The sequence below is a fragment of the Danio rerio genome, chromosome 13, assembly GCF_049306965.1.
Source record: "Danio rerio strain Tuebingen ecotype United States chromosome 13, GRCz12tu, whole genome shotgun sequence".
Classification (NCBI taxonomy): domain Eukaryota; kingdom Metazoa; phylum Chordata; class Actinopteri; order Cypriniformes; family Danionidae; genus Danio; species Danio rerio.
In genome coordinates this window covers 1764088-1778438 of record NC_133188.1, presented here as the reverse complement: position 1 = coordinate 1778438, position 14351 = coordinate 1764088, and the positions used below count along the sequence as shown (strand labels likewise).

At 34.5% G+C, this 14351-nt stretch overlaps 1 protein-coding gene across 5 annotated transcripts in view; it reads right to left on the bottom strand.

The window, feature by feature from the left end:
• Positions 1–2744: 2744 nt before the first annotated feature.
• col21a1 (collagen, type XXI, alpha 1) overlaps positions 2745–14351 on the bottom strand; it is a 71425-nt gene continuing 59818 nt past the window's right edge. For all 5 annotated transcript variants that reach the window (XM_017358912.4, XM_068212984.2, XM_073920496.1 and 2 more), the window contains 4 exons: positions 12494–12548; positions 11478–11678; positions 8037–8114; positions 2745–5790 (listed from right to left, as the gene is read on the bottom strand). In XM_017358912.4, the coding sequence (XP_017214401.1) occupies positions 5603–5790; positions 8037–8114; positions 11478–11678; positions 12494–12548 (522 nt within the window). In that variant the 3' untranslated portion in view covers positions 2745–5602. The remainder of the gene's footprint in view (positions 5791–8036; positions 8115–11477; positions 11679–12493; positions 12549–14351) is intronic.

Here is a 14351-nt window from a genome sequence, read left to right as displayed (position 1 = left end):
TACAGGAGGATCGTTATTGGATTTGTATGTGCAAAATTTCCTGTAATATTTCTGAGCTAGAGCTGGTGGCGAAGGAATTTAGTCAGAAATGCTTTTATTTTTTAAAACAATTCATTAATAATAATAATAATAATAAGTTAATGAATATAATAATGGTGAAACAAATAACAACAGCAAAACACAATACTAATAATAATAATTACAAAGTAATAAATAATTTAAAAATAAAGTATGATGAAAATAATAATAATAATAAAACATAATATAAATAATAATAATAAAAATACAAAATAATAATAATAAAATACAATAAAATATATTAATTAAAATAAATTACAATAAAATAATAATTTTAAAACATAATAATAATTCTAATAATACTTATTATTACTATTATTATTGGTGGTTCATTCTGCTGTAGCGACCCCGGATTTATAAAGGGACTAAGCCGAAAATAAAATGAATAAATGTATTATTATTATTATTATTATTATTATTATTATTATTATTATTATTATTATTATTATAAATTAATAAAAACAAGGAATGGTAAAAAAAACTTCAAAACAATATTAATAACAACAACAATAAAAATAACAATAACAACAATAATAATAATGATAATAATAATAATAATAAAGTAATAAATTATTTAAAATAAAGTGAGATGAAAACGATAATAATAATAATGATGTTAAAACACAACGATAATAATAATAATAATGAGAAGAATAATAAAATAAAATAAAAATAATATATTAATAAAAATAAATTCTGATATAATAATACCAATAACAATAATAATAAAATTAATAATAATAATAATAATCACAATAATACATTGTTAAAAGTAAAGTATGATGAAAATGATAATGATAATAATAATAATGATAATAATAATAAAAAAACAATATATGGTAAAAAAAACAGTAAAACACAACAACAACAATAATAATAATAATAATAATAATAACAATAATAACAATAATAATAATAATAATAATAATAATAATAATAATAATAATATATTCCTAAAAATTAATTCTGATAAAATAGTAATAATAATAAAAATTATAATAATAATGTTAATTATAGTTATGACTATTATCAATTATGTCATGATTTACAGAAAGCAAAATATACGTTGTGTGCATAATAAATATTAAATAATATATAACAAATATAATTTTTTTATTATTCATTCATTCATTTTCTTTTCGGCTTAGTCCTTTTATTAATCAGCGGTTGCCACAGCGGAATGAACCGCCAACTTATCCAGCACATGTTTTACGCAGCGGCTGCCCTTCCAGCCACAACCCATCTCTGGGAAACATCCACACACACTCAGACTCATACACTACGGACAATTTAGCCTACCCAATTCACCTGTACCGCATGTGTTTGGACTGTGGGGGAAATCGGAGCACCCGGAGGAAACCCACGCGAAGGCAGGGAGAACATGCAAACTCCACACAGAAACACCAACTGACCCAATCCCAATTTGTTTAATATATTTAAACAAAATAACTAAATCTTAATTATATCTTGAAAAGGGATCATTGGATGAGGTAGGCCTATTACAATTCTTCAAATAAATTAAAAATACATAGATGCGTATTGTCTTCTGAAATCTTTATACTTTGCCTGTGTTTTATATCTGTATAGTCCAGCTATGGTGAATTTCACCTATAATTCGACTTGTTTTTTTTTACAAGTTATTTAAAGTTTTAAAGTAGACACATTACCTGCTACTGTGGTACTGTGTATACTGTATTAACTGTAATGCAACATAAATAAATATCTCCCTCAAATATGATATAAAGAGATTGACTTCAAGTGATCTGATATAAAGACCTTCAGCTTTATTCGAAAACATTTGAAATATACAAAAGAGCAACAGCGACATCTATAGGACTGAATATGAGAAACAGCAGAATTACAGCGGGCGAGTTTTCTTCAGCAATCAGTTAACAATATTACTCCATCAGTTCTTAATTATGGTATTTTGATTTAATGTTGTGATTTGAGGTTAGATTTGTAACCAAGAAAATTGTGAGTAGAACATTGTTTTAATTTGGGATTGTTTGCATGTTGTAGGAATCCTATGGTACAATGCTTTATATACACACTTGTTTATTTTTTTACTTGTTGTATTTATATTTATTTGAATCATTCTTATTTAAAAATTTATTTGATTATTTTTTTGTTTATTTTATTTTATTTATATTTTTATTATTTATTTATTTATTTATTTATTTTTTCACTTATTTTATTTATATATATGTTAATTGCTTTTTATTTAAATATTTAATACTTTTTTATATATATATATATATATAATTATTTTATTTATTTTATTCATTTTCTTATTATTTATTTATTTTATTTCTTATTTATTTCATTTATATTTATTTGTTATTATTTATTTATTTATTTAATTTCTATTTATTGTATTTATATTAACTTTATTTTTTATTTCAATATTTAATTTTTTATATATTTTTATTTATTTTCTTTTTATTTGGTTTATATTTTTTATCATTTATTTGTTTATTAATTTTTTTTATTTACTACTAATTATTTTTTTAATAATTTCTAATTATTTTTTTTTGTTTATTGCATTTACATTTATTTATTTATTTTAATTGTTTTTATTTAAATATTTAATTATTTATTTATTTTATTTATTTTAATTATTATTTATTTATTCTCAACATATAAATCAACAACAGCAGAAACAATAATAATAAAAAAAGATTTAATCAATATTATCAAAAGTCATTTGAACACATACAAGTTATAAAAAAAGAGAAGAAGAGCTGTAACTGATATCAGTTCTTATAAATAACAGAAAAGAAATATACATTTATGGGAAGGTGTGCTTCTTTACACTCGACTACACACCCTTTATCAAGAAAAACACTAATCATTATTTCTATGCCATTTACTATAGATATTATCTAATCACTCACATATGTAATGTTGTTCCCAAAATCTGGAAACATCACATAATAAAAAATAGAAAAACAAAGCGTGACCCAGATCTGGAAAAGATGTAGAATTTACAGGAATTGTAGTTTTTGTATTAATTGAAATTCTACTTATATATCAGCAAATATAAATTCATTCATTTTCTTTTCAGCTTATTTGCTTTATTAATCTGGGGTCGCCACAGCGGAATGAACTGCCAACTTATCCAGCATGATTTTATGCAGTGGATGCCCCTCCAGCATCCCTTTCCCATGTCTGGGAAACATCCACACACACTCATTCACACACACACTCATAAACTACGGACAATTTAGCCTACCCAGTTCACCTTTACCACATGTCTTTGCACTGTGGGGGAAACCAGAGCACCCGGAGGAAACCCACACGAACACAGGTAGAACAAACTCCACACAGAAACGCCAACTGACCCAGCCGAGGTTTGAACCAGGTGACTAATTGTTCATATAATTATTAAGTGTACAATTCCTCTAATTTTTACCTGTTTTCCTGACCCTGGTTGTGCTTTTTTTTTAATTAAGTGATACTTCCAGATTTTGTGCACAGCACTACAAGCACCTTTGAAGAACCTTTAACATCCATGGAACGTTTTCAATGCACAAATGCTTCTTTGCACTATACAATATTTCTTTACATACTCTGAAAAAAAAGATTCATTTGATTTACTAAAATTAAGGTCAGTGATTGTGTAACCCCGCCAATCCTACGCCACCCAACCCGCTCCGGGCTGGTATCGTCCTGGCAACTTCCCGCATGGGAGTCGGCTCCTTTAACAAGGAGACCATGGCCTCTAGTGTGTGTGGCTAGAGCACAGTTAGAGGTCAGAGGAGTGAGGTTTACCTGCACAACACACACTAGCTGGCCTCCGTTACAATTGCAAACAATTGATACTGGCTGAATTTAAACAAATGAAGTTGAACATTACTTAGGCCCCGTTTACACTAGTGCATTTAGTTTGAAAACGGCTTTTGGATCACTTGACCATTCGCGCACTCTAGGCATGCGCGTTTTAGCGGATGTATGCCGCCGCTGTAGTAAAAAAGGCAGAGTTTAACTGCACAATGGCGCCTAAAACAGACAATAGTGCAAACAACGCTCCCATTTCTGTGTCCATGTTGTTGTTTACAGTGAAGACTGGTCTCTTGTCTTCCGGTAGCGTTAAAGCCATGTGTTATAGTCATGTGATAGGGGCTTGACGAATAAGGGAAGGATACGCAATGACACAAAAGCCCCAATCAGCTAGCGAATCTCAGCAGCCCCGCCTCCGTTTTCAGATGTCTCCGTTTTCCCTCATCCACACTGAGACGGAGCAGCAGCGCTTCAGAATGTAAACAGCCTCTCCAGCGTTTCCAAAACGCTCCGTTTTCGGCGCTCGAAAACTCCGGCGTAGTGTGGACGGATGGCGTAACCGTAGTAAAACGTATGCGTTTTCAAACTGAAACGTATTAGTGTAAACAAGGCCTCAGTTTGTTTGTTTAAATTCATTCATAAACATTGTTTGCAAGCACTCACCTTGAAAAAAAATAGTAAATCCAATTAATCATTTTTTTTTTCAGTGAGAAAAGTGGATTTTCATTGGTCTAAATATGATATGGGAACCCTTTTACCACACACACACACACACACACACACATTACCAAAAGACATCAGTATTACTTAGAAGTCATTGTTGAAGCGTCGTTAAAGAACTCTTAAAACTCTAAAGACAAACTTGCAAGCAGCAAAAAAAAAAAAAAAAGCCCAACCAGAAAAACAAAGATGATCGCAAAACAGACAGGAAATCTGGCATGAAGAACACAATGAGATGATTAGCTGGCGATGGTTGATTGGGAGCGAAAAACTGAGGAGGTTTGTTGAACCGTAGGTAGAATCTCCAGAAATCCTCACACTGGATGATTTTTCACAAGCGTTCGGATGCGTTCGGTTCCTCCAGACTATAATAAATCATGGCCCAGGATGGAGTCATGGACAGCGGGTGGTTATAAAGAGGACCTATTATGCAGAAATCACTTCTATAAGGTGTTTAAATGCAGTTGAGGGTAAGAGTGTGTGAATATATTCAGCTTCTAACGGCAAACATTTATTAATCCTATTGTTTATAATCAGTCTTGATGAAAACAGAAACACTTTGATTGACATTCTCCCTTTGTATGATGTCATAAGTGGGGAAAGCCCCGCCCCCTAGTGACCATCACTCTCTCATTAGCAAAAGACCTCAGTTTTGTTTTTGAATCTGCCACTATGCTGACACACAGGCATTTGTAGCTCCACCCTCTTTTGACAAGAGCCCAATCTCATTTGAATTTAAAGCGACAGTCACCAAAATGACACAATTAGGATCAACCTAAACGGCGGAGGGTTATTAAACATTGTTTGTGTGGTATTTTGAGCTGAACTTCACTACACACACTCTTATAAATAGGGGCATAATAGGTCCCCTTTAATGTAGGCAGCTTCATCTTATTATTTACACTTATTCGAGGTACTTCATGCGTCCGCGAGTGTGCGAGACACTCAGATATGATCATCCTGAGATTGGCTGTGTGTGTTTTTTTCTTTCTCCTCCAGCGCTGCGTCCAGACTGTCTGCATTGTCAATAGTTTGGCCCTTTACTGAAGGGATCCCTCCGTATCATCGCGCCGTAGCACATGGCCGGATGGCAGACGCCGGGCTGACCTGGCTCTCCGCTTTGACCTCGCTTGCCTTCCTTGCCTTCGTGGCCAGGTGAGCCTGGTTTACCTGCTTGACCTGGTTTTCCGACCCCTGCTGGACCTGTCGGACCTGGAACATTATACAGCTGATGTCAGAATTATTTAACGGAGAGCAGATTTCTTCAGCACATTTCTAATCATAATAGTTTTAATAACTCATCATCTCTTATAACTGATTTATTTTCACTTTGTCATGATGACAGTAAATAATATTAGACTAGATATTCTTCAAGACACTAGTATTCAGCTTAAAGTGACATTTAAAGGCTTCACTAGGCTAATTAGGGTAAAGTTAGGGTAATTAGGCAAGTCATTGTATAACTGTGGTTTGTTCTGGAGACAATCCAAAACTAATATTGCTTAATGGGGCGAATAACATTGACCCTAAAATGGGTTTTAAAAAAATTAAGAACGGCTTTTATTCTAGCCAACATAAAACAAAAAAGACTTTTTCCAGAAGAAAAAATACTACAGGAAATACTGTGAAAAATTCCTGAATCTGTTCAACATCATTTGGGAATTATGTGATAAAGAAAAGAAAAATCTACAGGAGGGAAAATAATTCTGACTTCAGCTGTACATTATAGATAGTCAGGCTTTATTTTAAAGGGGTGTCATTATGCTTTTTAAGCTTTCAGCTTCCTATAATGCCTACTGTTGCTATTTGAGCATTAATAAAAAAAATAATAAATGTGCAAAATAAATAAAAAAATAAATAAATAATACATAATTAAATAAATAATATAAAATACAATGCTTTGCAATAAAATAAAATAAGAAATATAAAATAAAGTAAAAAAAACAAGACAAAATTAAATTATTAAATGAATTCATCATTATATAATTAAGTTAATTGAAATAAATTTAATAAATTAAAAAAATTAGACACTTCTTGAAAATACAATTAAGCATTCATCCATTAGAGTAAAGTTTTAATAATTGTTATATTATTCTATGAAGATCTGAGTTCATTCATTTATTAATTTTCCTTCGGCTTAGTCACTTTATTCATCAGTGGTCTCCACAGTGGAATGAACCACCAACCTATCCAGCATATGTTTTACGCAGCGGATGCCCTTCTGGCTGCAACCCAATACTGGGAAACACCCATACACACTCACATTCACACACACTCATCCACTACGGCCAATTTAGTTTATTCACTAAGTAAAACATGCTGGATGACTTGGTGGTTCGTTCCACTGATAATAAAGGGACTAAGCCGAAAGAAAATGAATAAATCTATGAATGAATTTTATTTTATGCCAAAAAAAGACATTTAAACCGAGGATTATCAAGTTTTCCCTCAAACCTGTATTTTCTGATTTTGCATTATAGGTGTGTTGTTGCCACTGATTTATATATAGAATTAGATGCTCATGATGTAATATAAAGTGAAGTCACTAAGCCGCCATATTGGTATTCCCTAGTATGTTCACATATTCTATTGAGTTTAAGGAAATATGCTCTCTTTGAAGGATTTCATTTTAAAAACAAAACACTGTCCTAAGGTCTGTCGTCTCCAAAACATGTGCATCGTTATATATTTGTGAGCTGTTCTGCTACTAATTAAAGATAGATCTTCTTCTGTGCTCTTGGTTAACAGCAGGTGGCAGTAATGTGTAATTGTAAATCACTGTGGCCACATTCTCACTTGCAAAATGCAAATAAAAAACCTGTAAACAAACCACATTTCAATATATTTTTTTGCAAGATTATTTCAAAGACTGCTTTCATATACTTGTGGAGAAATGAAGAAGTTTTGCTTTAAATGTTAAGCATTTTATGTTCTGTTTCTGGGCGACACGGTGGCTCAGTGGTTTGCACTGTCGCCTCACAACAAGAAGATCGCTGGTTCGAGTCCACACTGGACCAGTTGGTAATTCTGTGTGGAGTTTGCATGCTCTCCCCATGCATTTATTTACCTTTGGCTTATTTATCAGGGGTCGCCACAGCGGAATGACCTGCCAACTAATCCAGCAAATGTTTTACGCAGCGGATGCCCTTCCAGCCACAAGCCAGTACTAGGAAGCACCAATACACACTCAAGTTCACACACACACACTCATACACTACGGCCAATTTAATTAATAAATTCCCCTATAGCTCGTGTTTGGACTGTGGGGGAAACCGGAGCACCCGGAGGAAACCCACGCCAACACGAGGAGATCATGCAAACTCCTCACAGATGATCCAGCTGGGACTCGAACCAACAAACTTTTTGCTGTGAGGCGAAAGTGCTAACCACTTCGCCCCAGGAAACATTCCCACTTAAATGTTCAGCTATAAAGTGATAGTAATGCTGCATCTGCTCACCTGGTGGTCCTGGTAGACCTGGGTCTCCGATTACTGACCGTCCTTGACTCCCTTTATCACCCTTTTCCCCTGGATCACCTAAACCGAAAGATAAACAAACCAAATCAAAAACATTTTCCATAGATTTTGCTAAAACGTGAATGATACTGTATACAACAAATGTGTAATTTACAGTAAACTGAAAGTAATTTTATATATAACAGCTTCAAATAAAGTACTGTCATACATGCTGACTGTCCTGATGAATTTTGGTGATGTAAGTACAGTTGAAGTCAGAATAATTCTGCATATTTTTGTTTCCCAATTTCAGTTTAACGGAGATAAAATTTCAACACATTTCTAATCATAATAGTTTAATTAACTCATTTCTAATAACTGATTTATTTTATCTTTGCCATGATGACAGCACATAATATTAGACTAGATATTGTAACGTGAAGTGCCGCTAAAAACAGAGGTGCGGATACAAATGCAGAATCTTTATTTAGTCAATTGAGGAGCAAACAGATGTATGAGGGCAATCCAGAGTTGTGGTCAGTAAACAGGCAGAAGGTCAACAGGCAGGCAGCAGGCAACGTACATTGTTACATTAAAGAACTTATTAATTATTTGTTCTTTTATTATATATATATATATATATATATATATATATATATATATATATATATATATATATATATATATATATATATATATATATATATATATATAGATTTGTGTTTTGTTTATGCATTTGGAGCTGATGTTGTGTTGCACGCTGTGGAGCATGTGCAGGTCTCTCTCTCCCTCTGGAGCTGCGCTTGATTGTGGTCCAGCTGTGTTGTGAGTGGGAGGGTATATAAGCTGGAGGACAGGAACAAAGGACGGATCTTTCTGCTCGGCGCAGGTCGCAAATCTCCGTCGTCGTCGTTGTTCTGAGCGTCTCCTATCTCCTGCCCCAGATTGTTGGTTGACTTACTGGTGTGATTGATTGATTTCTTTAGCTGACAATTTAATTCTTTTCTAAACTGCTCGCCATTAGATCTGAGCCTGTGTGCTTTTCACTTATTAAATATATATATATCATTTTGGTTTTAAACAGAAGCGGTAGGTTGGGAATCGCCATTTACTTTAAAAACATTTTCTCCTGGTTTGTGGCAGCGAGGGAGAAAGGGGGTCCGTTCTTCTTACCTCGCTTAAATGATCTAAGATGATTTGGCAGATCCTGGATCTTTTAATCTTGATCTCTCGCTAATTTGGTTCTTCAAACAAGTTTGCGAATCAGACTAGAATGTCTGGATGAACTGATCTGAGATCGCTGCGTGTGTTGTGAAGGACAGATCTATCGATCCTCGAAATCATGATCAGCAATGCAACGATTGGCTGACGGCACAGCAGCGTAATGACATCATCTGATTAATATTCAATTATCCATGTGAGCAAAATTACATCAAATTAGCAGTAAACGGTTTGTTAAATATGACACGCAGTAACCCTCTACATTTGTGAGCTGCAGGCTTTACACTTTCATGTGTCAAGAGTATTCATCATGTATTTCAATGCAAATCAGTGTATTTAGTTCTACATTTAGAGAAGATTTTCTTTATTATAGTAGCCGTTTTTTAATCAGTGTAAAGAATAACTGGTTGTTTACAAAAAGCGTTTTCATATTGGTAAAGGCGTCTGCAACTTTTGTGAAGCATCAAATCACCGGCATATTAACTATCAAAACATGTTTATGACTGCATAAATGTAATATTGCTTTGAAAAAAAGTCACATATTGTGCATTTCTATTATACACAATTTGTACTAAAGCAATCAAAAAAGTTTATATCAATAAGTTTTCTCTTTGCACCACCAGGTGGCAGTCTTTGTACTTTCATTTCGAGGGTGCAGATTGCATACGTTTTATTAACATGTATAACTTTATTTATTTTATTAATGACTATAACCATTTTCCCAAGTGTATATAACTACTACTGTAAGAAAATATCAGAATTCAGAACATACTTTCTGTATTATCTTTGCTTGAACTGACCCGATCTAATCCTGTTTATATGAATTGAACCTGCTCCCGATCAGGTTTGACCTAGCAGAACTGTTGCTATGACAACAACTCTCGGATCAGCTTTGAAGAACGAAACGATCCTGGATCGTGTCAAATCGTCAATATCCAAATCCAGCTAACTGAGTAATCCACGTACGAAGAACGAACCCCAGGGAAGTTTGTTGTCATTTTATTTGGGATAATTTTTATTTGGTAAGTTAGAAATATTTCCCTTGCAAGTTAGCTGACTTTTTGTTTATTATTTTGGCCTGGATTCCCTTCCGATGGGATGCTTCTAATATCTTTGTTGTCTAAGAAAATAATGAACCTTGTTACTTCTTGATAAATGTTGTGATCTTTGTGAGTTGGGACAGGAGAAAGGGAAAACCCTAAATTGAGTATTTAAGTTTAATTCATTTATTTATTTACTCTCTTGTTATTGTTCCCACCAACCCTAAACTAGTCGGGACGTAACAATTGGGGGCTCGTCCGCTCGTTTGCTCGATAGTTTTTTCTTTAAAAATTAGCTTGGCTGTTTTTAATAGGGGAGGAGCTTAAGTAAACTTTAAATGGATTTTGATCTAATTAAGTTTTCTCTCTTGCCCACGTTAGAGGAATATGATAGGTGTAGAAAAAAAGATTTAATTCTAATAGCGGAGTTAACAGTTTCAAAAGAACAAAAAAAGCAGGTTATAAAAGATGAGTTGTACATCAAGTTGGTGGAGGCCGGCGTTTTGCCTAGTCGCGCTGTACAGGGTTCCGGCAAACAAGGCGAAAGTCAAAACACATGGCAAAACAAGGTAAGGAAAATGCGTCGTAATGTTCACATACAGATACATACAAGACTCAGCCATGAAGTGTGTGTGTGCGCTGTAATTAAAGTCCACGTAATCAGTTCGTAATTATCCTCCGGCTGTGAGAGTGTAATCATGCAGGATTAGGAACCGTTTGTGTGTGTGTGTGTGGTGCATGACTGGATATTGTAGTCTGTAAATGGCGGATTTGTAGTCATTTAGCGATCTGCAGCCACTTGATCACTGGTGATCATAACAGATATTCAAGACACTAGTGTTCAGTTTAAAGTGACATTTAAAGGCTTCACTAGGGTAATTAGAGTAAAGTTAGGGTAATTAGGCAAGTCATTGTATAACAGTGGTTTGTTCTGGAGACAATCCAAAACTAATAATGCTCAAGGCGGCGAATAACATTGAGCTTAAAATGGGTGAATAAATAAAATAAAACTGCTTTTCTTCTAGCTGAAATAAAACAAATAATATTTTCTCCAGTAGAAAAAATGTTATAGGAAATACTGCGAAAAATTCCTGAATCTGTTCATTGTTGTTTGGGAAATATTTGAAAAATCTCAGGAGAGCGAATCATTTTGACTGCAGTGTTGTGTGTATTATGTCTGTACCTTTCATGCCAGGAACCCCAGGCCGTCCCGGTAAACCCCGTTGACCCTGCAGCCCGTTGGATCCAGAAAGTCCAGGGAATCCTCGGGGGCCATGCGGGCCAGGTGTCCCCACAGGCCCCGGGGGTCCCACACGCGTGTAGCAGTGCTCACAGCTCCGGTGCTGACTGTGCTGAGAGCTCAAGAGAAGAGCTGGGATCTCCGCTGGAAAACACCATCAGATTTCTCATCAATATACAGGTTTAAAAAGTCCGCATGAGCTGAAAGCTGCGACCATTTTTTGTTTTCGAACTGTGACCCAGTTCCTAGAACAGAGGTCACCAATCCTGGTCCTGGACTGCCGGTGTCCCTGCAGGGTTTAGCTCCAACTTGCCTCAACACACCTGCCTGGATGTTTCAAGTATACCTGTTAAGACCTTGATTCGCTCTTATTATTTCAGGTGTGTTTACTTAGGGTTGGAGCTAAAATCTGCAGGACACCGGCCCTCCAGGAACAAGTTTGGTGATCCCTGTCCTAGAAAAATGGAATATTAAATAACAAAACAGTGGGCGTGGCTTGTTTTTTTCCACTGTGAGATGATTGGATGTAGTAAAGTAGGCATTTTATTCAGGAAGATAGAGAAAGGGGTTTGGGGACGATTATTTTAGCCCAGCTGACTCCTCCTCCTCACCATTTCTGTTGTGATGTCAAAACTGGAGGGGCGTGGTTAAGTAAGTTAGCCACGCTTAACACCTTAGAGAGACATAATGTGAGAATTTCGTAAATCTACTGTCTACATTTTTTGTGAATCTTAAATATATTAATTGCGGTACATTTTGTTGTACGTTTCAGATGGCTAATCCACTAGAGGGCGCTGTCTGCATTCTTGGAAATCCATTACTCAGGAAATGGTTTTGTACGTTTCATATGAGTCCACTAGAGGGTGCTGTTCAGAGGCAAGTTCAAAACAGAAAAAAAAAAATACAGAACAAAAAAATTATGATAATGAAAAATATTGGAGATACTTATGTGTACTCACATCGGAGGATGTCTCTGCAGATCTGCTGGATGTGCTGCTCAGACATTTCTCTGCCCTGAAAAACACACAGTCACTACAACAGGTCTTTCTGTCCAAGTGTCCAGCTGACAATAGCATGCTTTTCTAACATTTCCATAGGTTATAAATACATTACTAGGCATGTGATTAGCCAAGGGCAAAAAGGAAGGGATGGCAAATAGCCTACAATGTTGAAAACAAAATATTTAATCAATTATAATCCACAAGTCAACAGTAGTGGGCTAAATACAAAAACCTCACAAGAAATATTTTCCCAACGTACATATTTCACACTTGGCCACATAAAATACAGACCATCATCACAATAGATTGCCAGTTTTAGTTTTATAATGGAGTGGAAATGGAGTGTTTCAAAAACCAGAACACATTTTTAGTCATGAGACCAATTCAGCTAAAATGACGGAGGACATTGAACAGCATTTGTTTTAGATGCTGTTCATTTAAATAGAATTAAAGCATTAGCTCACCCAGAAATTATATCAATAATTACTCACCTTCATGTCGTTTCAACCCCCTGAGACCTTGATTCAATATCTGAACACACATGAAGATATTTTCGATGAAATCTGAGAGCTCCCTTAAATTATGGAGCTAATATAATGCCAAAACAATCTGAATTAGAATTGTGTTCATTTGAATTGTTGACGATTGTAATTGAATAAATCTGAAATGTTATATGCCGTTACAAATGTTTTGGATTTGAATTTCTTAATTTGAATTCGAATTTCATAACACAAACATTGAACAACTGAAATTTTAGACAACTGAATTTTTCAGGGCTGATTTTTTTATGGACGTATTTTGAAACTTCAGATTTTTTGAGTTCTGAATTCGTAAACTGTAGATATTGGGTTTGTTAAAATACAGTTCCAAATTTTCAAGATGAAGAAATTCAGAACATCAAATTCAATATTTTAAAATTCAAAACCAGAAATTCAGATGGTGAAATTCAGATTCAGCAGAAAGTATATTTCACATGCTCAATATTCAAGTAATGAAATTAAAATTCAAGAAATTCAAATTCAATTTCTTTCGGCATATAAACATTCAGATTTATTCAATTACAACAGTCAATTATTCAAATGAATACAATTCCAATTCAAATTGTTTTGGCATATTATTAGCTCCATACTCATCCTCCATAGACAGCAAGGGTCCCAAAATGTTAAAAGAACTTTGTCCGAACAGTCCATGTTACTTCTGCGGTTCAACTGTAAGCCCACAAAGCCCTAAGAACAGTTTTATGCACCAAAAAAGCTGCCGATTCTTCTGTGTCCGGTCAGGTTGTGTGTTTACTGCAGGCATTTTGCTTGTGTGTTTGACTGCTGACTCTAATGGTAATAAGCTGTATTATCCATATTAAATGCACACCATGACCTGACATGAGAGAAAAGATATAGACAAACAAAGTAGTTTTTACAGTTTATTTGGTGCACAAAACTGTTCTTGGAGCTTCGCATGATTACAGTTAAACCATTAAAGTCAACCGTTTGAATGGCTTAACAATGTTTTTTTTTTTTCCCTTTCTGGACTTTGAGCCTCATGGCACCGTTGCTGTCCATGGAGGATGAGAGAGGTCTCAGATTTAATCCAAAATATCCTAAAGGGGACCTATTATGGAAATACCACTTTTAAAAGAGGTTTAAACAGTATTGTGGACCAACAGTCTGTAGATATAACCAGCTTCAAATGGTAAAAATTGCTGAATTTTATTTCTTATAATCACACTTGACAGAAACAATCTGTAGAACACTTTGATTGACATTCACGCTTTGTACGTGTCATCAGAGGGTGAAAGCCCCGCCCACTAGTTACCATC